Source organism: Alnus glutinosa, chromosome 9 (assembly GCF_958979055.1).
Source record: "Alnus glutinosa chromosome 9, dhAlnGlut1.1, whole genome shotgun sequence".
NCBI classification, from domain to species: domain Eukaryota; kingdom Viridiplantae; phylum Streptophyta; class Magnoliopsida; order Fagales; family Betulaceae; genus Alnus; species Alnus glutinosa.
The window spans coordinates 18,607,253-18,634,200 of NC_084894.1; the positions used below are offsets into that span (position 1 = coordinate 18,607,253).

At 37.3% G+C, this 26,948-nt stretch overlaps 1 protein-coding gene, 1 long non-coding RNA gene and 1 pseudogene across 2 annotated transcripts; all 3 read left to right on the forward strand.

The window, feature by feature from the left end:
- Positions 1-14,999: 14,999 nt before the first annotated feature.
- On the forward strand, positions 15,000-15,624 carry LOC133877252 (uncharacterized). The gene is made up of 2 exons (XR_009901709.1): positions 15,000-15,166; positions 15,268-15,624. It is a non-coding gene; the product is annotated as an uncharacterized LOC133877252 (long non-coding RNA).
- A 3,319-nt stretch (positions 15,625-18,943) lies between these two features.
- On the forward strand, positions 18,944-20,166 carry LOC133878672 (fasciclin-like arabinogalactan protein 12; annotated as a pseudogene).
- A 3,554-nt stretch (positions 20,167-23,720) lies between these two features.
- On the forward strand, positions 23,721-24,539 carry LOC133878605 (fasciclin-like arabinogalactan protein 12). Its single transcript, XM_062317171.1, has one exon. The coding sequence runs from the start codon at positions 23,721-23,723 to the stop codon at positions 24,537-24,539; it is 819 nt and encodes a 272-aa protein (XP_062173155.1).
- Positions 24,540-26,948: the final 2,409 nt, after the last annotated feature.

Sequence of the window (26,948 nt, forward strand, 5' to 3'; positions counted from 1 at the left end):
AAAGAGAATAAAACCTCACAAGTTTTATGAATCATCAATGTCTCCATTACATGGTAGGTACACCTATTTATACAAGAAAATCACTTGCGGAGAAAGTAGTTCTAATCCTAATAAATAAAACAAATCAATTCCTAGCAAGGAAAGAAAATAAGTCCAAATCTAAAAAGTGAACAAATCAAAATATACTTAAATATCTAACTTAAATAAGGCATGAAATCATTCTAAATATGGCACTCTTCATATTTCCATGCCGGTTCACCATCAATTATCTTTGTGGTCCAACATATTTCCATATAGCCCACCATCAATTATTCCGCATCAATTTGGTTTAGATTTTCTGCGATTGTTTTCTTGCCAATTCTTGGCCTTGACCGGATTCTTCTAGAACTTGAATCAATGTGACAATTCTTTGTTGGCCACGTGGATCATGCTCGATGGGCCTCCACAAATTTGCTTGAGCCCATAACTCTTGGATGAGTCCGTTGAGCACATCCTTAAACTTCTTTGCTCGTGCTCTCGTAACCGGCCCAATTGGTACTTGAACGAGATACTTCAAAGCGGTGCCTTGATTTCCATCATTCCCTTCCTCTTGAAAAGGATTTGCCCTCAAATCATCACCTACATCAAAAGGACTCAAATCAGTAACATTAAAAGTGGTACTTACATTGTACTCACCAGGTAAATCTAGCTTGTAAGCGTTGTCATTGATACGCTCGAGGACTTGAAAAGGGCCATCTCCTCTTGGGAGCAATTTGGAACGTCCTTCTTGCATAAGAACGGCGCCTATACCAATACTTGAAGCATCACATTTAATTTCAAACGTTTTAGAAAAGTTAGGTAAAGACAACAAAGGTGCGTTAGTCAACTTCTCTTTGATTATTTGAAATGCTTTCTCTTGTTCTTCTCCCCACCGAAATCCAACGTTCTTCTTGATCACTTCGGTAAGCGGTGCGGCTAAGCTACTGAAGTACTTCACGAACCACCAGTAGAAACTAGCAAGTCCATGAAAACTACGAACATTACCTACACTTGTGGGGCTCGGCCAATCTTGGATTGCACGTACCTTCTCCTCATCAACCTGTATACCTTGTGCACTAACAACAAATCCCAAAAATACAAGCTTATCGGTGTAAAAAATGCACTTCTTTAAATTAGCAAACAACTTTTCTTTCCTTAGCACATCTAAAACGGATTTCAAATGTACTACATGATCGTCTATGTTTTTACTATAAATGAGTATATCATCAAAATAGACAACAACAAATCTGCCTATAAATGCATGCAAAACATGGTTCATAAGTCTCATAAAGGTGCTCGGAGCATTAGTCAAACCAAAAGGCATAACTAACCATTCATACAAACCATATTTTGTTTTAAAGGCGGTTTTCCATTCATCTCCTTCTTTTATCCTAATTTGATGATAACCACTTTTTAAATCAATCTTAGAAAATATGCAAGAACCATGCAGCTCATCTAACATATCATCTAAGCGTGGGATAGGATGACGATACTTTACCGTTATGTTGTTGATGGCTCGGCAATCAACGCACATTCTCCACGTCCCATCCTTCTTAGGTACAAGTAAGACCGGAACCGCACATGGGCTCATGCTCTCCCTCACGTGCCCTTTCTCCAACAATTCACTTACCTGCCGTTGAAGCTCCTTTGTCTCCTCGGGATTGCTCCTATAAGCTGGTCGGTTTGGGATGGTTGCACCGGGAACTAAATCAATTTGATGTTCAATCCCTCGGATTGGAGGTAACCCATGTGGTGTTTCCTCGGGGAAGACATCCTCGTACTCCTGCAAAAGAGAAACAATAGAACTAGGCAAAGCAAGGTCAAGTTCGTTATTGTTTAAAAGTGCCTCTTTGTACAAAAGTACAATCATCGGCTGTTTTGAAAACATTGCCCGCTTGATCTCACTCACTTTTGCATAAAAATTCTTTTGTTTTCTCTCTGATTTTCTCTCAAGGGCCGAACTTTGATTTTCTTTCTCTCTCTCATTTTTCTCGGCCTCTCTCTGTTTTTCACTCTTTTTCTTTTGCTCACTCTCTTTCTTTTGATCACTCTCCTTTTGTAATCTCACTTGATCCTCGTATACTTGTTGCGGTGTCAATGGTACAAGAGTGATTGATCGTTGATTAAGTACAAAAGAGTACTTGTTCGTAAAGCCATCATGCTTCACTTGCCTATCGAATTGCCATGGACGCCCTAGCAATAAGTGTCCCGCCTGCATCGGTACTACATCACACAACACTTCATCTTCATATTTACCGATTCGAAATGCAACTAACACTTGCTTGTTCACCCTTATCTCACCACTATCATTTAGCCATTGCAACTTGTACGGTCTAGGATGTTTTATCATGGGCAATCCCAATTTCTCCACCATAATTGTGCTTGCAACATTAGTACAACTACCACCATCAATAATCACACTACATACCTTGTCTTTAACGTAGCACCTTGTGTGAAAGATGTTCTCCCGATGTACTTCATCAACTCCTTTTGCTTGCAAGCTCAATGCTCTTCTCGCCACCAATGTCAATGCGTCAGGGGCTAAATACTCCTCATCGGAAACATCCTCCAATGGCGGCATGTTGTCGGTGTCGGAATCTTCATTATCGGTCACAATTTCTCCATTGGCTTGCAACACCATGGCTTGCTTGTTTGGACATTGACTTGCTATGTGGCCCCTACCTTGACATCTAAAACACTTAATATCACGATTCCTAGAGGTAGAGGCTTCGGTTTTACCTTGAGGAACGTGGCTGGTGGTCACGGACTTGGGCTTGGGTTTGGGCGTTTGTGACTTGTCCAGCGGCTTGGCTTGACTCAATTTCCAAGAGGTAGAACTAGAGTTATGGCCTGCATGTGTCCCACTCCCTCTCTTGAGTTGTTTTTCCACTTTGATAGCCATATGCACCATATCTTCCAATTCCACATAATGCTGCATCTCTACCTTATCATGGATCTCCCGGTTTAAGCCAAGTAAAAATCTAGCCATTGTAGCCTCCCGATCTTCCTCTACATTAGCGCGGATCATAGCAATCTCCATCTCCTTGTAGTAATCCTCTATGCTTCGACTCCCTTGTCTAAGACCTTGTAGCCTTTTGTACAACTCTCGGTAGTAGTAACTTGGAACGAACCGTTTTCTCATCACTACTTTCATCTCCTCCCATGTGTCTATTGGGCGTTCTCTATTCCGCCTCCTGTTTATCACAAGCTGATCCCACCAAGTAATAGCATATTCAGAAAATTCAATCACAGCTAATTTTACCTTCTTTGTCTCGGAGTAGTTGTGACAATCAAACACGAACTCCATCTTCTTTTCCCATTCAAGATATGCCTCAGGATCAGATCTACCTTGAAAGGACGGAATCTTCATCTTAATACCACCAAAGTTGTTATCTTCACGATTCCTAGCTTCTCTAAATCTTCCTCCAGGTCTCCTATTGTTAACAATGGAACCCCGATCTTCTTCTTCATCAAAACCAGACCCATAACGCTCTTCATCCTCCTCCCTTGGTGGAACTCTTTCCCTTCTACGAAAATTACGACCGTTTTCTGGTTGTTCCTCACGTCTATTCTCCATCTGATCTATCCGTTCGTGAACCTGCTCCATCTCCATCTTCATCACTCGCCTCATCTCACTCATCATGGCCTCCATAAACATTTCGGATCGGCCAATTTTGTATCACCTTCGACAATGCTCTTACCACTATCGTGAGACATGATTGCTGCAAAACAAAGGTTAGAAAGAAAAAAAAGATCCTCACGAATCACTCCCTTACGTGTTTACACTCAAGAAGGTGGATCACTCTCCACTCGTGTTTCACTCAAAATAATATGGCTTTTACCCTCTGATGTTCTCACCACTCTTGCCTTTTTCCACTCGATAATTCTCTCTTAGTTCTTTTGAAACTAAACAAACAACTCAAAATTTCCAGCAACAATTCACCCAGAACTACTCAAGGAATTTCAGATTTGAACACAAGGAATATGGAAATTTTCAGATTAGAAATAGAAGGAATATGACAGTTTGGAATTTTGGAAGCACAGAATAATGAATTTTTTTTTTTTTTTTTTGGACTTTTTTTTTTTTTTTTTTTTTTGGTGATTAGCAACTGGCTTTTAAGAATAATGAAATAAAATTTCAAAATAGTGATGTGAAGGGATATGCAAACCTGAACTAGAAACTGAGCTCTAATACCAAATGATGTGAACCCCGTCAAGAATAACGAGACCCAACAACGAAAGGGAACCCAAGATCGTTCTATGAACAGATTCGAATGGAAGACCTCGACACGTTGTTTATGACAAACAAGAACCTCGGTATAAGGAAGACGCCACAAACGGTGGTGGAAACTCCGTTTGATAAGTCTAGATGAACGCCACGGGAAATCTCGATAAGTTCGAGTAGTTCTTCAAAGAACCAAAGAGAATAAAACCTCACAAGTTTTATGAATCATCAATGTCTCCATTACATGGTAGGTACACCTATTTATACAAGAAAATTACTTGTGGAGAAAGTAGTTCTAATCCTAATAAATAAAACAAATCAATTCCTAACAAGGAAAGAAAATAAGTCCTAATCTAAAAAGTGAACAAATCAAAATATACTTAAATATCTAACTTAAATAAGGCATGAAATCATTCTAAATATGGCACTCTTCATATTTCCATGCCGGTTCACCATCAATTATCTTTGTGGTCCAACATATTTCCATATAGCCCACCATCAATTATTCCGCATCAATTTGGTTTAGATTTTCTGCGATTGTTTTCTTGCCAATTCTTGGCCTTGACCGGATTCTTCTAGAACTTGAATCAATGTGACAATTCTTTGTTGGCCACGTGGATCATGCTCGATAGGCCTCCACAAATTTGCTTGAGCTCATAACTCTTGGATGAGTCCGTTGAGCACATCCTTAAACTTCTTTGCTCGTGCTCTCGTAACCGGCCCAATTGGTACTTGAACGAGATACTTCAAAGCGGTGCCTTGATTTCCATCAGTCTGGACGTTGCCCTGATATGGTATTGCGTGGAGCGCGTTGTGGAAAGCCAGTTGCACAGTTGTCTGTCCGAACGGCCTCAACTTGCGTCCAAACGCCACTTAGAGAAAATCGAATCAGTGTCAATTTAGGTCTTATGTAGCCTATAAATAGAGGCCTCTAGGCATGTGCATTATTTACAGAATTCAGTATTGAATTCCTTAGAGCTTAGAGAATATATTTTAGGGAGAAATTGTGAAGATCCGTTGACTCTCAGAACTGTTGCCGTGGTGCTGTTGTTAAGCTCATAACTGAAGTCTATCTTAGGGAGGAGCCCTAAGGTAAAGGAATCCATAGATGACCCATTCAAGTAGGAGACTTAGTTGGGAGGCGTTCACGTTGGGTTACGTGTCAGAGTGTTAGATACGATCGCTGCATCGGGTATGTAAGTGTTACTGTCTATATACTAGCTTTTTTCTTTTGATAGTGGATTTCCTAGGTTTGGCTGCCGTGGAGTGATTCTTCTCTTAATTGAGTTTCCACTTCGTTAACAAAATATCTGTGTTCTTTAAATTTCACATTTACAATATTTTGTTACACATTGTGCACACACACACAACAAATTAGAAGTCTTTTAATTTTCAGAACTCTTCCCCATTTCAACACGCCACTTCCATGCTCTATTCTAACATTTTTTTTCCTTTGCCATTTCTCTTCCCTATGCTAACTTCACATCTCCTCATTTTGTCACTCTTCACCACATTTGACCCTTCCATGTTACAAAGCCACAAATGTCATTTCCATAATGCAACGCACTTGGCTTTTTTTTTTTTTTCTTCATTAATTTTCTTCTTCTCTTTTGTTTGGTTTTCTGCAACGTTCCATTTTCCTTCTTTCGATGAAATCTGAAATTAACTACTACACCCAAATCATGTAAATCATGTCAGCCACACAACCTTGTCAACTTTGAAATCTCTCCACTCTCGCCGCCTTGGTGTCACAAACCCACACTTCGTCATCGATCTGCTAAGAAGAAACAAAGAGCAGAGGTAAAGGTTGGCGAGACCTTAAAAGATGGGTAAGAACCAGAAGAGAAAGCTTGTGGAGACGAGCAATAGAGCTATAGCGCCATCTTCTCCATCTTATTCTATTTCTGCTTTTTTATTTTTATTTTTATTTTTTTTTACTTAAATAAGGAAATTAAAAATCTTACTTGAGCTGAGCCAAGTACTCGGTAAGGCACTCGGCTCGACAAATAGGTAAGCTCGATTGCACAAGGTTTTTTCTTGGCAAGTCAAGCTCGAGCCCAACTTTTAATACTCGTCTTGAGCTTGGGTCGAGCCCAGCTTTTAATACTCGTCTTTAGCTCGACTCGAACTAGAGATCATGTAAAAACTAAACAAGTCGAGCTCGCACATGTACTACTCACCCGAGCTCGGCTCATTTACAGCTCTAACCTCATTCAAGCATTGTGCGCCAATCATAAAACAACCATTGGATCCAAGGCCCATCATAACACATTATAAACATTTGACTATAAAGAAAAACCCATATAATATAGTAAGCGCATGGCTGATTTTCTGCACGAGACGGTGTACCATATCATACGATGCAATTTAGTCTTCATTGTATTTTACATGCATGCTTTCATAATTTCATAATTTCATCATTTCACTATCTTGTCATTAATCACATATTTTCACAAGATAGAGTTCACAGTAGTAAAATTACATTTCATGTGAGTTGTAAACACGCATGTTTTGATAGACAAAATATTCATATTATATGGAAAAATAATAACAACAAGTATCCATGTGAGTTTTACTCACTTGTATCACATGGCTCCTCCAACAAATCTCCTTAAGGCTCCACAACCTTGAAATCCGAGAAAAACCTAACATTAGCATTAAACTCGAGCTAAAACATGTCTTAAATCCTAAATAGCTCTGATGTGGTCTTGAGTGTATTAATAATAAAATAACCACTCTCAATAGAACGAATCTTTGTAGGATAGATAGGTTTATGTGAGGGTGTCAAACCTCAATGACTGTTTAGTTGTTGTTAAGTTATTGAAATTAACTTTTATCTAATTCAGTAAAGATGTTTGATTTTTGTTTTAATATTGAAACTAAATAAAAACGTAAAAGTAGAAGTAAAATAGTTTGAGAAGATAAAGGGGATTGATTTTACAGCTAATTGCATAATAATGGTAAATTGCATTTAACATAGAAATTTCACTTACATAAATGATATGACTCGTGTGTGTTTTTCAAGCACCCAACGATGTCGTCAAGAAATTTCTTTTATTAAGAAATAAGAATATCTCATCTTTGGTTGGCACAAATTGTCCACCTAACCACTAAGATGTGGTACGATCCCTCTTTCCCAGGTATGAACTAAGACCGTTTGGGTGAGAGTCCCATCAGCATCAAGCAACAAGATCGTTTTGGTGGGAGTCCCATCAGCACTACGAGACTAAGACTGTTTGCGTGAGAGTCCTATCGGCACCACGAAACTAAGACCGTTTGGGTGAGAGTCCCATCGGCACTATATGATGAAAACCTATGAAAACATGCATAGCAGGACGATAATGTTTGAAATATTTTATTGTTGATTTTCATGCTAGGTGTATCATTATGCATATGACTTTGAATGGGACAGAGCATATTGTTGTGTAAATATCTACCTAAATAAATAGATAAATATTTGTATGTTTTACTCGCAAGTGCACAAGATCAAAACAATAGTATAGTATGCAAATACAAGATTATTCCTATAAGGATTAGTATAAACTATGCTTAAAGAGATTTTCGTAAATAAAGATCTTGAATAAGATGAGATAAAATATTAAATTGAAACATTAAGAATAAAAGGTAGAGATTCGATATCCACAATTAATCATACTCAAATAAGATTTGCAATATGGACAATACTACAATCATAACATGATGCTTAATGTTTATCAGCCACAAGGGAATGATATCTTCTCCTAAAGCTATTGATTTCCCTAAGCAACGAGTTAGGCATGGTATCTACTCTAACTCTTTTCTTCCTTGAAGGATTTAACATGGTATCTACTAAGTTGTTCTTTAAGAAAGCATAAATCTATGGAAATCGGTAAACACACTTAGATTGGAACATGGTATCTATTCCAGTTGTCTTTTTGTTGATTAATCCAAGAACCTATGATGGGATTCTTCCGTTACTCTATTATACTCAGGACTCAGTCATCAAAATTGACATAAATAATAAATCCATACAACAAGCTATACAGGGCATCAATCGAGTCCTAACTAAAATATTAGTTTCATATAATTTGGTTAGAAATCATTCTCATAAGAAAATAATAAAGGAAAAGAAAAAAAAACTAGAGAAAACCTCATTTTTGAAGTAGCATTTGATTCTTCTTCAAAACTTGTGTGTTTTCTCTTCAAATGTTAGTGTAACGCCCTATCTTTTATAGAAAGGCGTAAGTGGTTATATTTGATTAACCACATGACATTACTACACCAGAGACGATAAAATCTCGCAGCGGAATATATGCATATTATTTTTTTTTTATTATTAATTATTTTTTTAAAGAAGAGAAGAATAATTCCCACATAACACATAAAAAGCTTGTCTAAAATACCTCAAAGATAAATTAATATGAACATTATTTTCTTACCTATTAAATACACACCAAAGTAGTAATATATGTGCCACAGTTGGTACTTGTACAAATGTAACCATAATATTAATATAATACAAACCACAAAGGAAAAACATTACATTTTAAAGGAAAATGCATAAGAGATAAGTCTGACTTATATACAAGATAGACTAAACAAGGTAGTCTATCAAGCTAAATGGGCAATAGATGGCCGCCTCATCCATATATATTAGGATCGGCATAAAGACCCTGATCGTCCTAATCTTTCTCCTCTTGTCCTGCACAATCATCTATGTGATTGTAGGCATTACTATAATTCCATATGTGCAATTAAGTGAGTCAACCGTTTCAATAATACAATGGTCACTGATTTCTTTAAAAGCACATAATAGAAAAATATATAATATAACCTTATGTCTATATATATATAAACAATTCATGGTCCATAGTCATGAAGTGAATATATAGATATATATAGCATTGATATGATGCAATGACAATTTTGTATGTAAAAACTCATTTATTTTCTTTCACTCCACTCGTTTGGAGCCGACACTCGGTTAACAAATATTTTTGGAGCAGACACTCCCACCAAATAAAGCTTATTTGTTTGCTGTTGGAAGCCTATTGTCCCAGCCGAATGAAAGCCTAAGGTCCAGTCTTGTTTATTATTAAATCTTTTATGGGAGCTTAAGGTCCCATTGACAGCCATCTCACCCCCTGCTACTCACCAACTTTGTTATTAACATATTCATTAGTCACAATAGTAAACATAATATGCAATATTCCATTCACACACATATATTTAAACAAATCTGCAATAATTATATTATAGAAATCAGTATCATATCTCAGTAAGTAAATTATACTTTTCTCAGCTTTCAGAGAACATCCACACAAGTGATTACTGCAACATAGTTTTGTGCTTGTGATAGTGTGTTAGCACAAATTGCTAAAATGATTATTTTATCACTTTTGACTTTTAAACAAATTATTATCGCTCCTAATGTTATTTAGACATTATGTTGGTGTATAAAAATAGGTAGGTAGCATGACCACATTTTTTCATATGGGTATCACTATGACATTTATATAGTAAATGTTTAAAATATTTGTAAACTAAAATAGGCATCATAACAACATTAGTATGCTAAAAGCTTAATATTGTTGTATAAAAAAGGACATAGTATCCCCATTAGTATAAATAATAAGTAAAATATTTAAAAACACACGGGCGACATAACGGCATAATTATGGATAGTTTCTATTATATTCATTGTAAAATTTTGGTAGAATAACGACATTAGTATAACTAATGCTTGAAATATTTTAAAACTTTGGACAACGTAATGGTGCATTTATAGAATACTCAAATGATTTTGGGCATTATAATAGTATTTTTGGTAAACAATTAAACAACTTTTGAATATAAATCTAAAAATACTATTTTATGCCTATTTAAACTTAAAATAACATTATAACTTTAAAGTTACAAAAATGAAGGAAATATGCTTTTAAGAACTCACCAAAACGCTTCTAAAAGAAGCTGAAATGCTATGCCAAAATACTCAAATACTACTAGCCGAGAGAGTGAGGCTTGAGATTTTTGTTTTCTATTAAAAGGAGAGGAGTGAAGTGGACGTGAAGATGCTGTCTTTTATAAACGTTTGAGGGGCTGGGATTAATTTGATTCTGTTTGATCAAGGGCTAGGGAGAAAAATATTCACGTGAGCGTTGGTTTTTACAGAGAATGAATAAAAGTGATGATGGCTTAATTAATATCTCTTATCTCTAAACCATTGATATTTAGGTTCTAACTAAAATAAAAACCAATCTTTTAACTTTTATAACTAAGGCTCCTCATAACAAGTCTTGTTTTGTCTTCATAGTTGCTAAGGGTTGAAACCAGACGAGTTGGACTTTAAATGAGGAAGAAAATATCAAGGTAAGTAATGATTGCTTTTCATAATATCTAAAGAGAATTAATGCAGCAACTGCTGGATGTGAATACTGCTCCCTGCAGTATTTTCGTCCAGCCTGGGGGCTGTGCAATCTGCGAGTGTTTTCGTATCCTTAATAAAGTCCAAAAATTATGAAATTTGAAGGGCAGATAGAAGACTCTGAGTAGAGTTTTATAGCTTTTGAATCAACTAAATCGGAGTTCGTTTGACCCTATTTTCATTATTCCAAAATTTAAGATCTATTAAACTTTTTCATCAAATTGGAGCCTTAAAAGTGCTCCAATTGACTCCAAATTTTTACTATGTGTTCTCTACACTTGTAATTCATAGTGGTAATAATTTTTTTTCATAAAAATCTTTTCAAAATTGAATCTTTTTTTAGTCACGTGATTAAATAATAAAAAGAAATAATATTATTTATTAGGAAAAATTACACTTTACCCCCTGATATATTCACCATATGACGATCTGACGCCTAATGTAAAAAAATTGGTAGATGACCCACTTAATGTAGCCAATTTGTGGCACTTAAAACCTTCTGTCCCCTTATCCATCAATTTGGACGGAAAGCAGGTCACGTGTGTTGCACGTGACCTTTTAAGGCCTAGACATTCCAAAATTGCCCCCATGAAATTAAACAGTGTGTGTGCCATACTTGGAGACATCTTAGAGACCATACTATCGCACGTGCCAAGGAGATTAGACCAACAAAGCCTTGGCTCGTTGTCCACACTCAGAGCACTCGATCCCCATATGCAACGACCATGCATGCCTACGACCCACGCTCGAGCAATTGGGTGGAGATCTAGCAGCTGTCGATCAATCACGTCTCGACCCTTCGGTTGTCGCACTCAACCCTCCTCTACATATGGACATGCCGAGCTCCCAGAGCTCCATAGCCAAGCAAAGCAATCCGCTGCTTGAATCAGCCACCATAGTTTTGTCTTGGCAAATCCAAATCAGCACCATTAAAATGGAAAACCAGCTTCGAAACCTCCACGTTAGTTTGCTGGATGGTATAGTAAAGCAGAGGTCAAGCCCATAGGATCCCGAATCGTCGACCCAGTCATTAAGATTGTCAAGAAGTCGGCGGCTTTCGGTCCCAACCTAGTTCCCTAGAGCTTCGTCAAGAAGCCAAGCTCTTCAAGAATTCTGCATGTAATATTCTTGTTTTTGGCCAAGTCTAGGATTTGGAGCTCAGTGAGTTTACTTATATTTGAAGGCAGCACACCTTCTATGTGGTTGAAGCTTACTTCCGTTGTTTTCTGGCTTTGAGAGTATTGACAAGTTACTTATATTTTTTGCTATAATATCACAACAACAAAGGGATCAAAGCGGTACAATAGTAAGAGAAACCCAAGCTGAGAGGTGGATCATTGGATATGCCACTCTGCATGCAGGAGCATATAATGGTATAGGACTATATTCCACGACATTGACATGTAATTCTTGACAATTTACACATGGCAAAGAAGCTATATATGGACATTGTTGTTAGGCAATTGTCAGGTGCTTGAACTAAGTTGTACAGATACATAGGACTATTTTATTAAGTTCAAGACGCGGCAGGGACATATATTCCAAGTTATCAGCTTTGGGAGAAAATAGTGACACTTGTGCTCGAGGCCACAAATTGCTGTTTGAAAGTTAAAACAATTGAAGCAGGGTATCTTGGAGTGGACTCAGTGGAGGAGTGTGGTCTTTAGAATGGGTGTCGGACTCCTGTTCCAAAGGATGATTATAGTGAGAGCCAGGGTTCTCACTCATCTCTATCTGAAGTCATAATACAAGACACAGAAGTTAGAGATTGCATAACTATTGAGTAAACATCTCTCAGATTTCTTTCTTTACTTACCTCTTCCTCCTGCCTGCAAGTCTCCTCTTCCCTCGGCTGTTTGCCTTAGCCTGGAACTGTGAGGGAGATCCCCCCCTAAAATAAAGTAAGCTTCCCTCCGTTCAGTAAATAGATAAATACAGCAAAATGAACCACCTCAAATATATGAGAAAAATAACCACCAAGGAAATGTCTTGCTTTCCTGGCCATCTCTGCCCATATTAATGATATAAGATATGTAAGACTAGCGGTACGTAAAACTTCAACTACGAAATCACCCACGATAAGGGAGCTAGAGAACCCTCTGTTCTCCCCTTTTTTATAATGTGCGAATAGATGACCATTTCTCAGCTTCTAACTACCCACTCTTTCCATAACTGTCAGCCAATTCCACATTTCCATAACTGCCATTGTGGGAAAAAAAGATATGTAAAGTAGTGATTATCTGCCATTTCTTAGCTTCTATGCTTGAATTTTCTTGTTATGTGATTAATTAGTAAGATATGTTTAGGAAAAGTATGACAGAGTTCGATCTTTCATGTTCTAGGTTATGTTTTCAGTTGTTTCTTATGATCTAAAAGGCACTTAAGAAGTTAGATGTCATCATCGCAATAGTGCTCTTATCCCTTGATGGTTCAGTGAAATTTACGAAGATTTGGGCTTTGGTAAGTTTCCTATTTTTTTGACATTGACATTGACATTGTGGCAGATACATCCAACCATAAAATTTGTATTAGTGGATCCTCACCCAGACCACAAACATGAGGTTCCTAGGTGATGCTTTAGTATCCACCAGTCTTCTACTACATACAACTTCTAGCAACAAAGCACGAAAGGCAAACACATCATAGTTGGTTGTAGGCATTAAACTCTGAAACCACTTAATATGTTAAGATTGGCGCCCTATTATTGCGATTTTGAAGAAGCCTTGATGAAGGTCACAATGTAGCTGTCTCAGATCATGTTGTACGTGGCCTTGCTCATACGGAACGTGCGGCGAAACTCGTCGTCTGGGAATTCTGCATGGTCCAACGTAATGTTTTTGAAGTTGGTATAGAAAAGCATGAAAAGTGGATTGCAAAATTTGGGTCAGCATGAGAAGAGAATCATCGTCTTTGGAAGCAGACGTTAACACTGGTACATTGTCATGGTCCATCTCGCCAGCGCCACCGACCTCGTTGCACCTCCTTTACAGTTATGATCCAAATGTTCAGAAACAAGCTTCACGGCGCGATTCTTGAGATCATTGGAAACTTGCCGGATCTTGAGGTCTTGCAGCTATGTGAGAACAACTTCATCAGAAGCATTCCTCAAGGGCTTGAAAAGAACGAGAAGCTGGGAGGGTGTCGGCGGTCTTGGTTTTTGTCCAGGTGGGAAGGGCAAAATGGGAAAGACGCAGCTTAAAAGGTCACGTGCGTGGACGGAAGGTTTTAAGTGCCACAAGTTGACTAGATTAGGTGGGTCATCTACCAACTTTTTTACATTGGGCGCTAGATCGCCATATGGTGGATATTTTAAGGGGAGTAAAGTGTAATTTCCCCTCTTTATTATTTCTCATATCTCATTGCAATTTCTTTAATATTTCTAAGGCTATTTTATGACTTTAAATAATTATTTTCTTGGGCGTTACAATTAGAGGCATATTTATTGGGATTAAAGCTCTAGAAGCCCTAGAAATTCTAGAAAAATCATAAATAGGTCTCCTAGTCCGAGTAGAATAAGTACAAGTCTTTTCCTTTTCTGAAATTCTAATCCAAGCTGAAATAGGACTCCTGCCGTGTACTGTATTCTCACATGCGCTCAAGCCCAAGGGAAGTGCGCTCGAGCGTATGTGCACTCGAGCTTCGGAGATGATGCCGTCGAGCGTAGGTGCACACAAGCCTTGATGGTGAGGTGCTTGAGTGTAGGTGCCCTCGAGCCCTTGTTCTGGTATGCTCGATCCCAGGGTCTTCAGCATGCTTCCAAAGTTTCTTCTAAATCCAATTTCTACTCGAATTCTTGCATCTATCTTATAAAGCCCTGAAACATGAAAATAAAACGAAATCAAACAAATAACAACGTTAATGAATTTAACATATGTGAGTTAAGGGGCTAGAATGTGCAACATTCGACGCTTATCACATATGTATACTGTTACGACTGGTTTGCATATGGTGACACTACAAAAAAAACTGTAATTTGTCGCGTGTCTACAGTAACAGTTACTGTAGACACGCGGCCAACTGGCCGCGTGTCTTAATAACTACGTGACAGATTGTTTGCGAAAAACAAGTAGCCGCGTGTAAAAAATACACGCGGCCAATTGGCCGCGTGTATTTTGCACACGGGGTCAATTGGCCGCGTGTATTTTGCACACGCGGCCAATTAGCCGCGTTTATTTTTGACACGCGGCCAATTGGCCGCGTGTATCAAATAAACGTGGCCAAGTGATTCAAAATTCCCTCCTTTTCTTTTTTTCTTCTGCAGTTGCACCGCCCACATTGTTTGACTTTTCTTTATCATTTCTTTTTTCTTTTTCTTTCTTCCTTCGAGGATAATATTAATGGCCGGTTCTTTCTTCTTCTTTTTTCTTTGTTCTTTTTTCTGCCTTCTTCCTTCTTTCCCTTCTTCCTTCTTTCTTCCCTTTATTTCTTTTCTTCCCCAGCCTTATTTCTTCACACAGTCACAGAGAGCCAGAGAGGGAAATGGAAGACGGAGACCGAGAGAGCTGGAGATCCGGTCTGTGGTATGATTTCCGGGTGTATTTTTTCTTTTCCTTCTTTCCCTTTTTCCCACGCTCTTCGTTCCTAAATCTCCTTTTTTTTTTTTGTTCTTTTCTTCACACAGAGGGAGATGGAAGAGGGAGACCGATCGGAGCTGGAGATGGAAGAGGGAGATTGATTTCCGGCGACCGATTCTCAGGGATTGGTATTTTTTTTTTCTGGTTTTATTTCCGGCGATTTGCTGTTGTTTGGGTGTATTGAATTTGATTTTGGGTTTCGGGCGTTTTGGTTTGATAATTTCTGGCGAATTGGTTTGATGATTTAGGGTTTCTCTTGTATTGATTTTTTTTTTTCCCATTTTGGGTTTTATTTCCGGCGTGATGTTGTTGTTTTGGTCACGGCGTGATGCTGTTGTTTTTTTTCCCATCTTGTATTGATTTTGGGTTTCGGGCGATTGGGTTGAATGGCCGGGTTCTTGCTATTTTTTTTGGCTTCTTGCTGTGTTTTCTGGGTTTGGGTGTAATGAATTTGCTGTTGTTTTGGTTATGGATTAATGGGAGAAGAAAAAAGACCGGCTTGGCCTGGCCGGATGTATGCCAGATTGGAGAAGAAAGGATACCGGCCTGGCCTGGCCTGGCCTGGCCGGATCGATGTATGCCAATTTTTTTTTTTTAAAAAGGACAAAAATTTTAGCCGCGTGTATTGAAATACACGCGGCTAGAATTTCAAAAAAAATAAATTCCTGTCAGCCACGTATTTTTTGCAAGTTGCTAAATGATACATGGCTAAATAGCCACATATATAAAGGGACACGCGGCTAATTGTGCATTTAAACACAACAGAATTTACCACGTGTAATTGGCTGTGGCTAAATGCAATTAGCCATGTGTATGACCCCATACACGTGGCTAATTGCAAGTGGCTAATAACAAAGTTATTTGTAGTGTGATTTATGCGGTTTCTTGCATAGATGTACATGTATGCTTGTGTTTCCCCGAAAGTCATGGAGTGTATCTATACGAGTACAACTGAGACATATGATGTAGAAACATATATGGTATAGATGGGTTTATATGTGTATAATTCCAAGTGGGAGACTGGAATATATTCATATATTCACAGCTAAGCAGTATGATTTTATGTATTTGTAAAAGGTTAGTGTTTACCTCATCAGCTACGAAACCTTTTAAAAGAGATGTATTTATTATCTATAAGGTAACTGATATTGTAAACGTATGGTAGAAAGAAAGAAAAGTCGGTTCTATGGAATACCTAGTGGTTTATATACTCAAGGAAACCGTTGACTCATTATTTCGCCTATGTGAAATGGTTACCCCTACGATCACATAAACTATGCAGTTGATACAGGTGTTGAGGGATTAGATGAAGACCCTGTGGCCTTATACTTAGACTACCGTGATTGAGAATAGTTTATGCTGGAGCTTAATGTTTGGCTATAGCTGGACCATTCTCTTGGATATTTTGAGTAAATGATGTATTGAGCATAAGTTTGAACAGATTTACGTTATGATTTATTTGTATGTGTAATATTACAGTTTTCAGCCACTAATTATGTTTTTATGTTGTTTGGAGTATATTATGTAACTTATATTGACAATTAATATATATTTCTGTAGTCGAAGGAGTTTTATTTGATTTGTACGTTGATTTAATTGGTATTTGAATTCTGAATTAGAATATCTGTGGATTCTAGATTTGGGTTGATTAATTAACAGGTGCCAAAAAAAGAAAAAAAAGAAAAAAAAAGGGTATAATGGATATGGTATACCGATTTTATTTTTTATTTTTTAATTTATTTATAAAATAAATTAACGTCGTTTATTCAAAACGATGCCATAAATTAGAAACAATTATTGTCGTTTTGAATAAACAACATTAAAAATTTGAAGATAATTCTCGTTATACAAATGAAGATAATTATCTCCAATATCTAACGTACAACGTTAAAATTTGCATCGTTTGTGTATAAACGACGCAAAATTAAATTTCTCAACCTTGGTATTAAATGCAGAAAAAGAAACGACGAGAACAAACGACACTAAAATATTAGCGTAACTTTTTTAAAGATTCGCATTGTTTTTAAAATTCGCAACGTTATTACCACTGAATCTATGCTAGCTTATCATCAACGTACAATGAGATTACAATTAGGGTCGCTATTAAATTTTTTATTATTGCTGCAACTAACATAATGACTATTAAACGCATTGACATGTGCTTTCTTGTCTTGGAAGACTTTAAGCTTGAGTCTTTTGTAGGTCTATAGTGCCCTATCAACGGCCAACTGTCCCAATCAGCATGAGTTTGGGACTTGACTTCCTTTATAACCGGTCCAAACCCAACCCAAGGGAGGGGGGGAACTATTAGCCCTGTTTATGTAATTACGTTTGGCCAATAGAAGTTATAAAATTAAAGTAGAGGTACAAAGTAACTATATTGAATGTCGAAAGCAATGTGTTTGTTTTAAATGATTTGGCTACCGAAGTAGTACCATCGATCTCTTTTAAGTCCCAACATCTTCTTTTGAGGCCGGACAACGATGATGTTGCGAAAAAGCTGGCCCAGTTATGAACTCATTTCCAGCTCTACTTGTGTCCATGTTTCATGCCCAAAGCTTGATAATGGTCGAGTTGTGTTGTCTGGGACCATATATTTAAAGCCAAGAAGGCTGACTTTTGGGCTCAGTTGGTGGAGTCTCTCGGCTTGGCTGGTGGGCCAGAAGTGCATTATTTTCTTGAACTGATCAAAGGAATGATGGCAATTTTAGATTAAAAATACTACATTAATTCTCTCTCCTTATACTTTTAAGCAAGGTTAGCCGGTCCGGTTCGGATCGATTTGCTTTTAGCCCGTCAATTCGTTAAGGGTTAATCCAAATATGACTTATTTAGTTAAACGGGTCAAACTATTTAACCCGTTTGATCCATTTAATAAACGGTCACAGGTGGGTTAATTCGTTTGACCTGTTTAGATTCAAAAAACAATCTATTTAACCCGTTGGACGTAATTCAATACGATACATTTAACCCGTTTCGATCTAAACACGACCCGTTTAACCCGTATCAACATGTTTTTATTATATAAAAAAAATTATATAATTTCATAAACGGGTCAAGCGATTTATGACTTAAACCCATTTATGTCGAATCTTAATTCTTTTATGATGCGTCAGGTGCGTATCATGTTAAAAATTTTCAACTACACTTTCAAATATTTACTTGCAAACGCAGCAGTTGTGAGGTCAACTTTCTACAGCAATGTTTTTTAATCTTATCTACTTAATTACTCTTATTTTACCATTGTTAAATTAGAGCAAGTACTCGAGAATGCAAAAGAGAGAGTTTGTATAGGATTTCTCATTTTAGAATGAACCAAGTAGGATGTCAACTGCTACAGTTGAGCAACTAAGAGCAATCAATTGCATAGGTGAGAGGTAACATCCATGAGGAGGTTGGGTCACTGGGACCTGGAGTCACAAAAAGCATCAGTACCGATCCAGCGATCCTCATCATATGCTCTCCTGCAAAGTAAAAACTACAGAAGCTTATTTCTTAAGTTTGTGGCAAGGAAATGAGTTGTTTAAGCTCTCAGAAATACTTAAAAAGTGAAAGCAAAGCAATCATGCACGTCTTTATTAATTTTGCCTGCACACCCACTTGAGATCCCCTCTGCTATTCCTGCCTTCCCAAGCAAACTAGTCGCTGAAACGGCAAAATCTCTCAATCTATCCATTCATTTTCTCCACCTCCCACAGAAAGATGAGCGGATAACAGCTATGATTTTGTAGCTAAAATTGTACCCTTTCACCTAACTTCATTCCTCCCCACCCTTAATAAAAACCCTCTTCTCCTTCCCACACATATCAAACAATCTTGCACTACCAAATTTCCCAAGCAAAAGACAGCCCACCTAGCAAGATGATCAACCAGTGTCTCTTCTCCCTCTCCCTTCTACTTGTTTTCTTCCTCTTCCATTGCACCACGACTTTAGCCCAGCCTGCTCAGGCCCCGGCACCGGCCGGACCGACCAACATCACCAAAATCCTTGAAAAGGCCGGCCAGTTCACCATCTTAATCCGCCTCCTAAAGAGCACCAAAGTGAGTGACCAAATTAACCAGCAGTTGAACGATTCAAACAATGGCTTAACCGTATTTGCTCCAACCGACAATGCATTTGCGAACCTCAAATCAGGCACTCTTAATGCTCTCACTGACCAACAAAAGGTCCAGCTTATACAGTTTCACATATTACCCAACTTTCTTTCTCTGTCAAACTTCCAAACTGTGAGTAATCCTGTGCGGACTCAGGCCGGAGATACCAAACCCGGCGAGTTCCCGCTCAATGTGACCACTTCCGGTAACCAAGTGAACATCTCGAGTGGCCTTGTCAATACCACAGTGGGCGGTTCAGTGTATTCGGATAATCAGCTCGCTGTTTACCAAGTGGACTCAGTGCTTCTTCCGCAGGACATTTTTGCTCCAAAGCCTCCGGCACCGGCCCCGGCACCAGCCCAGCCCAAGGCTAAGACTAAGAAGAAGACTGCCGACAGTCCTGCTGCTGATGCTACAGATAACGAATCTGGTGCACCGAGTCTGACAGCCAGGCATGGAATGTTGGTGTCCATTGGATTTGCTGTGATTGCAGCACTTTCTTTGTGACAAAAGGAACTTTGATGATATATGCACCGGCGGCATATACTTTGGTGAGGTCAAATATATTGTCTAGTCCTCTATGATTTTGCTGAGTTGGATTGAACGGTCGTGATCAGCGTACACCGAGTGCTTTCAAATAATTGCCATCTTTCCCTGTCCCATAGCTATCATGCTAGTTAATTTGTGATGAGAACCAATGCTACTGTTATTGATTTTTTTTTTTTTTTTGACCTTTTTATTTTTATTTTTTATTTTTATTTTTTTGTTGTCCTTTTCACTTCCATGCTCCTACGTATGTACTTGAGAATTTTGTATAATTTTTCAATAGAAGTTGTCACTGGGCTTGAGCATTCAACTTTCCCTTTAAATACCAATATAATTAAATGTATTTTAAAATAAACAATTTTGGATATATAATAAATGAATGATCAGTAATGATATTTAGTAGACTACTATACGACTCGTATACGAGAGTTGTACAATAATTTACTAATTAAATAACATTACTTTAAACGAATACAAGAATGAGATGCTGCAGTGCATACCGGTGGAAAATCAGACTTTGCCGCCCTTCGCTCAATTAAGGAATTTTGGCTGTTTGGTATGTCAAACGGCCTACTAAAAAGTAGGTATATATAGCGTGTTATTGAGGGGTGCAAGAGCAGAAAAACAAATTTCTTCCCAAAAGATTTCAAACCCATAATACTGCAAGAATATTGCAGGCAATAATCAAGATTGAAGATGGGGGCGTTATCTGGTGTGCAATCTTGTCAAACGAGTTCTTATATCACTTTCATCGCCTTGCTATATTACAAAGTAGATTTTGGTTTTCAAAAGAAGTGTAAGTACGTATGAGGGGCCAAATGAAGAAAAGAACTTCCTTACCTTATCCTCGGAATAGTCTTAACAAGCCTAGCTAATAGTTTGAAACTTCAAAGAAAAGATACGAAAGCAAAGATCTCAACCTTCATTGTATTTGCTGATTATGAGTTATGAACGCTTCACGAACGGCCAATGCTTCCCAAAGACGTGCTGGCATGGGAAGGTGGGATGAGGTGTTATGCACAAAACTCTGGTAGCTTTATGATAAATAGATGTGAAGAAGTAGCATTAGTACTCTAACCAAATTCTTTCGCCCGAAATGGAGAGTGCATAAAGAATATGATGCCATGAAAATATATATTTTCTTAGTTGAACATATAAGAGTAATGCTAGAAATCTCTATTGTGTTCATCCAAAAATAATGTGGTTTTTAAAATCACCATTAGATCACTATTTAATTTTGATTAAATGTTTATTTTAAAAGCCACATCATATTTGGAGGGACACAAAATAGACATAAGGAAGACTTCTAGAATTACTCAACCATGAAAAAAAGGTGGTATGTGTTCTCATGATATACTCTGATTTGATCTAAAGGAAATCTAAAAGAAACTGTAATACTCAGGTCGCAAAGAGATGAATAGCTCACAAAAGGTGAGTGGTTTTATAAAGATATTTATGAGTGTAAAGTCTCACATTGCCTAATTATTATGTAAAACTGGGCTTTATAAAGGATTCTAGAATACTCCAAAATAACTAGTCATTTTTGGGTGTGATAGCGCAGATGTGACTAGTGTTTTTTTCTGAGTAGTTACAAATGCCAAAAGGACTAGTCAATTTGAAGCTTCTCTACAATCCCTTATAAAACCCAGTTTCACCTAATAACTAAGTAATGTAGGACTTACCACTCGTGACTATCTCTTATAAACTACTCATTTTATGTGAGATATTCATTTTTTCTCAATATCGAACCGGAGTGTTATAGAAACAGTTGGCCAGATTTGTGGTTTTTCTTTGAGGGAGGGGTGCTATATGGGCCTATCGTGTTTAATTTTGACATTAATGACCGAGTAATGTAAACTAAATGGTAGCTCTCAAGGTAACATGTGACATAGACATGATGATCTTACTTTATCTAGATATTACGATAATAATATCGTAATAATTCCTAGCTAAATTAAGTTATTTTTGAATGAGGTAAGAAAATAGCTGCGTTGTAGTAAATTAAAGTCTCATAACTCTTACATTTTTCGTTTGCAGTGTATAAATATTTTCACTACTATTCAAACATTTAAAAATATTTTTGACATGATCGATTGATTTTAAGAGCTCAACCAAATAATGCAAAAAAAAAAAAAAAAAGATTTTTATTTCAGTTTTCTTTTTTTAACAAAATCATTTTTCATAAAGTAAATTTTGCATCGAAATAGGTACAGCCTAAATATTTATTGGTTATACTCGTAATATAATCATGTAAGCAAGTAGATGTTGAAGAGATCGAACCCAAGTGAAATGAAAAACTTCATGAGTACAGTCGAGTGTGATGATGTTTTTTGTTTTCTTTGTTTCTTTATTTTTTTTTGCAAGAATTATGAGGTTTAGATTTTAGCATATATATATAGCCCTCTCCAAAAATTAGTAATAAAGTGGTTGGTTAAGCAACATAAGATGCTTAGTGAAAGGGACAACAGCACAAGTACTACAAGGCCAATGTTTGGTTTATAGCCGACAATGGCAATCTCTTAAAATAAAAGATAAAGGCATGACCAACTGATCAAGTGAAAGTTGTTAATTATGAGCATGATGACAAGGGAGAAACCAACACAGCAAGTATTCCGTAAAGATAAATGTTATTCAGCATTTTCAAATGTTCATCGTCCAGCAATTTAATTATTTGTTATTTGTTATTTTTTTTCGAAAAAGTGAACGTGAATGTGCTACGTGGACAAAAATATTGAGATTTGGACACTCTAGAATGCTGAATATATATATATATATATATATATATATATATATATAGCATTGAGAAATGATTGTTGTACAACTCTTGACACAACTTTTATACAATTCTAACAAGTTTTTTCAAACTAACTATTAGATTTGTTTTTTAATATATGGATCATAAATATCTAATGATTAATCTTAAAAAAAGTTGTTAAAGTTATATAAGAATTATACGAAAGTTGTAAATATATCATATTTCATATAACATTTCTCATCCATAAAAGAGCACCGGCATAACAGGCATATATAAACCAAATGACAGTGAGAACCATATATATATATATATCTCAATCGATCCGATTCAAGATAATGAACTATATATATGTGTCAATTAACAAAGGAAAATTGAATGCAAGTGACATACCCATATCATGCATGCTTATATGAAGAATAAGAAGACTGAAGTTGATCGGCAATCCATGGACGAGTTACCATTTTTCAGAAAATGGTAAAGGTCAGCAGCCATGCATGTTATACCTGAAAATCCTATCGTGGAGTAGTTTCAGGAGAAGAGAAGAAACATACAAGCCAGTAAGTGTGTTTGGAAAAAATGTTTTTACTTTCTTATTTTAAAGTAACCAATTAACAATAACTTGAGTGTTAGAAAGAGGAAAGATGAGAGCCTACCTGAAAAGCGGATATGCGGTGGGAATAGGGAAGAGATCAGGGGGAAAGAATCTTCTCTTTAAGGTTGTCGCATGCAAATCAGTTTTTATAGCTAAGATTCACTATAAGCGAACGCGAACCCATCATAAACGTCTCTATTAACCTAAACACATCTCAGATCCCCTATGTTTTTCCTGCCTTCCCAAGCAAACTAGTGGCTAAACAGGCAAAATCTCTGATTCTATCCATTCATCCCGCCACCTCTCACAGAAAAGATGAGCTGCTAACATCTTAGGTTTTGTAACTGAGATTAAGGTTTTGTAACTAAGATTGTACCCTTCACCTAACTTCATTTTCTCCCAGCCTTATTAAAAGCCCTCTCCTCCCTCGACCTCACATATCAAACACTACAGCAAGCACGTACAACTCTTGCATGCATTAGCAAATATATTAAGCAAAAACACTCCCCACCATGCATGCGAAGATGACCAAACAGGCTCTCTTCTCCCTCTCACTTGTTTTTCTCTCCCTCTGCAGCAAGACTTTCGGCCAGCCAGCTCAGGCCCCCACTCAGCCCGCCAACGCCCCGGCTCAGCCCGCCAATATCCCAGTACCACGTGGCACCCCCGACGTCACCAAAATCCTCCAAAAGGCCGGAGGATTCACGATCCTAATCCGCCTCTTAAAAACCACTGCAGTGGCTGACCAAATCAAAGGGCAGCTAGCCAATTCAGACACTGGTTTTACCCTTTTCGCCCCAACCGACTCGGCATTTTCAGACCTCAAATCGGGCACTTTAAATTCTCTCAACAACGAAGAAAAGATCCGGCTTATGCAGTTTCATACCTTACCCAAATTTTATTCTCTGGAAAACTTCCAAACCGTGACCAACCCGGTTCGAACACAGGCAGGAGATACCAACCCCGGCGATTACCCACTAAATGTGACCACTGCGGGAAGCCAAGTAAACATTTCGACTGGCCTTGTGAATGCCACTGTGAGCGGTACAATATTTTCTGCTAAACAACTTGCTGTGTATCGAGTGGACAAAGTGCTTCTTCCTCTGGACATCTTTGTTCCAAAGGCGCCTCCTGCACCAGCGCCGGCACCGCTCCCAGTCAAGCCTAAGGCCAAGAAGAAGGCAGCAGCTAGTCCAAAGAGTAGTACTACTACTACTACTCCTCATCCTACTCCTACACTAGTGGTTGATTCTGGTGCACTGGGTCTCACAAAGCATGGAATACCCGTGTCCGTCGGGATTTCTCTTTTCATTGCAGCATTTTCTCTCTGATAAATCTTGAAAAAAAAAAAGCATGATGATATATGGACCAGCAGGTCAGCGCATATGCATGGTGAGCCCAATAAGTGTTTTACCCCCCCCTTTTTTTTTTTGATAATGGAGAAAAAGTTCTTCTATGATTCTATTAAGGACAGATTTCTTTTTTTCATAAATTGGGTTTGGAAGAATCATGTTGAGCCCAATCATTAAGTGTTTTATCTTTTTTACTGCTGATGGAGAGAAAGTTCCTCTGTGATTCTATTAAGGACACAAGTGTTTCACCTTTTTTTCCTGCTAATGGCGAGAGAGTTCTTATGTGATGCTACATATTAATTAAGGACAAAATTTTTTCTAAATTGTAAAATGAGTTCAAGGAAATTATTTCAATCTAAACAATTAAATTGATATGTATTTTTAGAGCATGTGATTCTCACATGTATTTTTAAAATGTATGTGAGAATCATACATGTGATGCCCATAGACTTTTATATAAGTCATAAAGCAGAAATATCGTAATTCTACCTAGCTTTAGTGCCTTAAAATATTGACATCAAATCATAAGATGCCACAAGGGCAGTTCTACACATAATTTTAAATATTGACTCAACTTGAACTAGTCCTTAAGAAGGTGAGAGGCATCCTGGAAGCCTCATGAACGAAAGCCAAGACAATCATAGGGGTCATCATCCATCTCCTTTTCAGCAGCATCCGTAAAATTACTGAAATTTTAAAGGAGTAATGTGATGCCGGGCAGAACTAGGATTGCTCTGACAGTGTAACATCCCGTTTTTACAAAAAGCGTAAGTGAAGATTTTTGAATTTTCACGTGACATTACTAATTTATTAGAGTTAAATATTGGCAATGGAATATATAGATATAATACAGACTTGAGAATTAAATAACACTTCAGAACTTCTATTGAAATACCTCAAAATAGATATAATAAGCAAGTCTGTATAATTATACAAAGTAGTAGTAGTCATGCCTCACAGGGTATAAATAGTCATACAAGCCAAAATACTAAAGCTTAATAAATACACATCAGGAATATAAATATTGTCTTTAAACTAAGTTAATGAACTACAACATGGTAGTTCTTAAAAAGGAGGCAGTCTAGCCTCAAATACTAGTATCAGAATCCATCTATGAGTCTGGATAGTCCTGATATTCTTCTTCTTCATAACCTAAATTATCACACAATACATGGAGAAGACAACAACATAAAATACTAAAGTGAGTCCACTGTTTCTCATAATAATATGAGTGCTGATTTATTTAAATAAATGCAACATAATGCAATGGCTTTATAATCATATATATACGCAATATATAAATCTAGCGGAATATTGTTCTACAGTCATGTCACCCTGAACAAGATTTGGAATTCTATTACTTGAAGTTGCCTTTGGGATCTAGGGAAAAAGAGCCGGTTGTACTCTACTTTGAACATCTCCCAAGTGATCACCGTTCCTTCCCCAAGTAGTACCTTCCTCGCATTCCACCATCTCCCAACTCCACCTGTCAGCTGCAGTGCGAGGTACTGAACTTTCTGCTCGTTTGTACAGCCGAGAGTAGTGTATAACACATCTATGTCTGTGAGCCATGCTTCCGCAGCATTCGGCCCTTCGGTTCCTTCAAAAGTTTGAAAATGATAACTAGCAAAATCACGTAACGAACAACCTACGGGTTTGGATGGTTCATTAGGTCGTGGAATTCCTAATATGGCTTCTGTAAGGTGCCTAGTGGCGTCAGCTATAAATTGTATTAAAGTTGGGTGTATGCCATCATTGTATGGTGGAGGTGGAGTCGGAAGTTCTTCCTCACCATTTTCTTCGGGATGAGGGACGCGGTTAAAGTCACAGAGAGGACGGCGTCTAGGAGGCATGATTCTGTGTTTTAAAGGAACAGTTATTCCACATTTTGTAGAATAAAATCAATCTTCTTTAAATAACTATGTAACATTTATAACCAACCAATAATGCTAGTAAACTAATCATTTAATAATCAATCATCGATAAAGAATTCATCAACAATAATAAATAAATCATGTTGTAAACAATTATAACACTCAAAGTCACTCAAGTAAACAATAATTATAAACAATAAAATTTAAATGCACATTTGCATCTATCCAATGAAGCATGTTAAAAGATTTTACTCTTACTCTAATTCCTGAAATTCTATTTAGTGTCTAGCATATATATATATATATATATAAACAAAAATACTTTTATATCCTTATAGCTCTGTGTGTCTCCATCCCATGCTAAGGTCAAGTCTAAGGTCCTCAGAGCAGACCGCTCAGATACCAAACTGTAACGCCTTGCTTTTACAAAAAGCGTAAGTGAAGATTTTTGAATTTTCACGTGACATTACTAATTTATCAGAGTTAAATATTGGCAACGGAATATATAGATATA

Excerpts from the sequence above, each read along its gene's own strand:
- LOC133878605 (XM_062317171.1), top strand. The coding sequence starts at position 23,721 with ATGCATGCGAAGATGACCAAACAGGCTCTCTTCTCCCTCTCACTTGTT.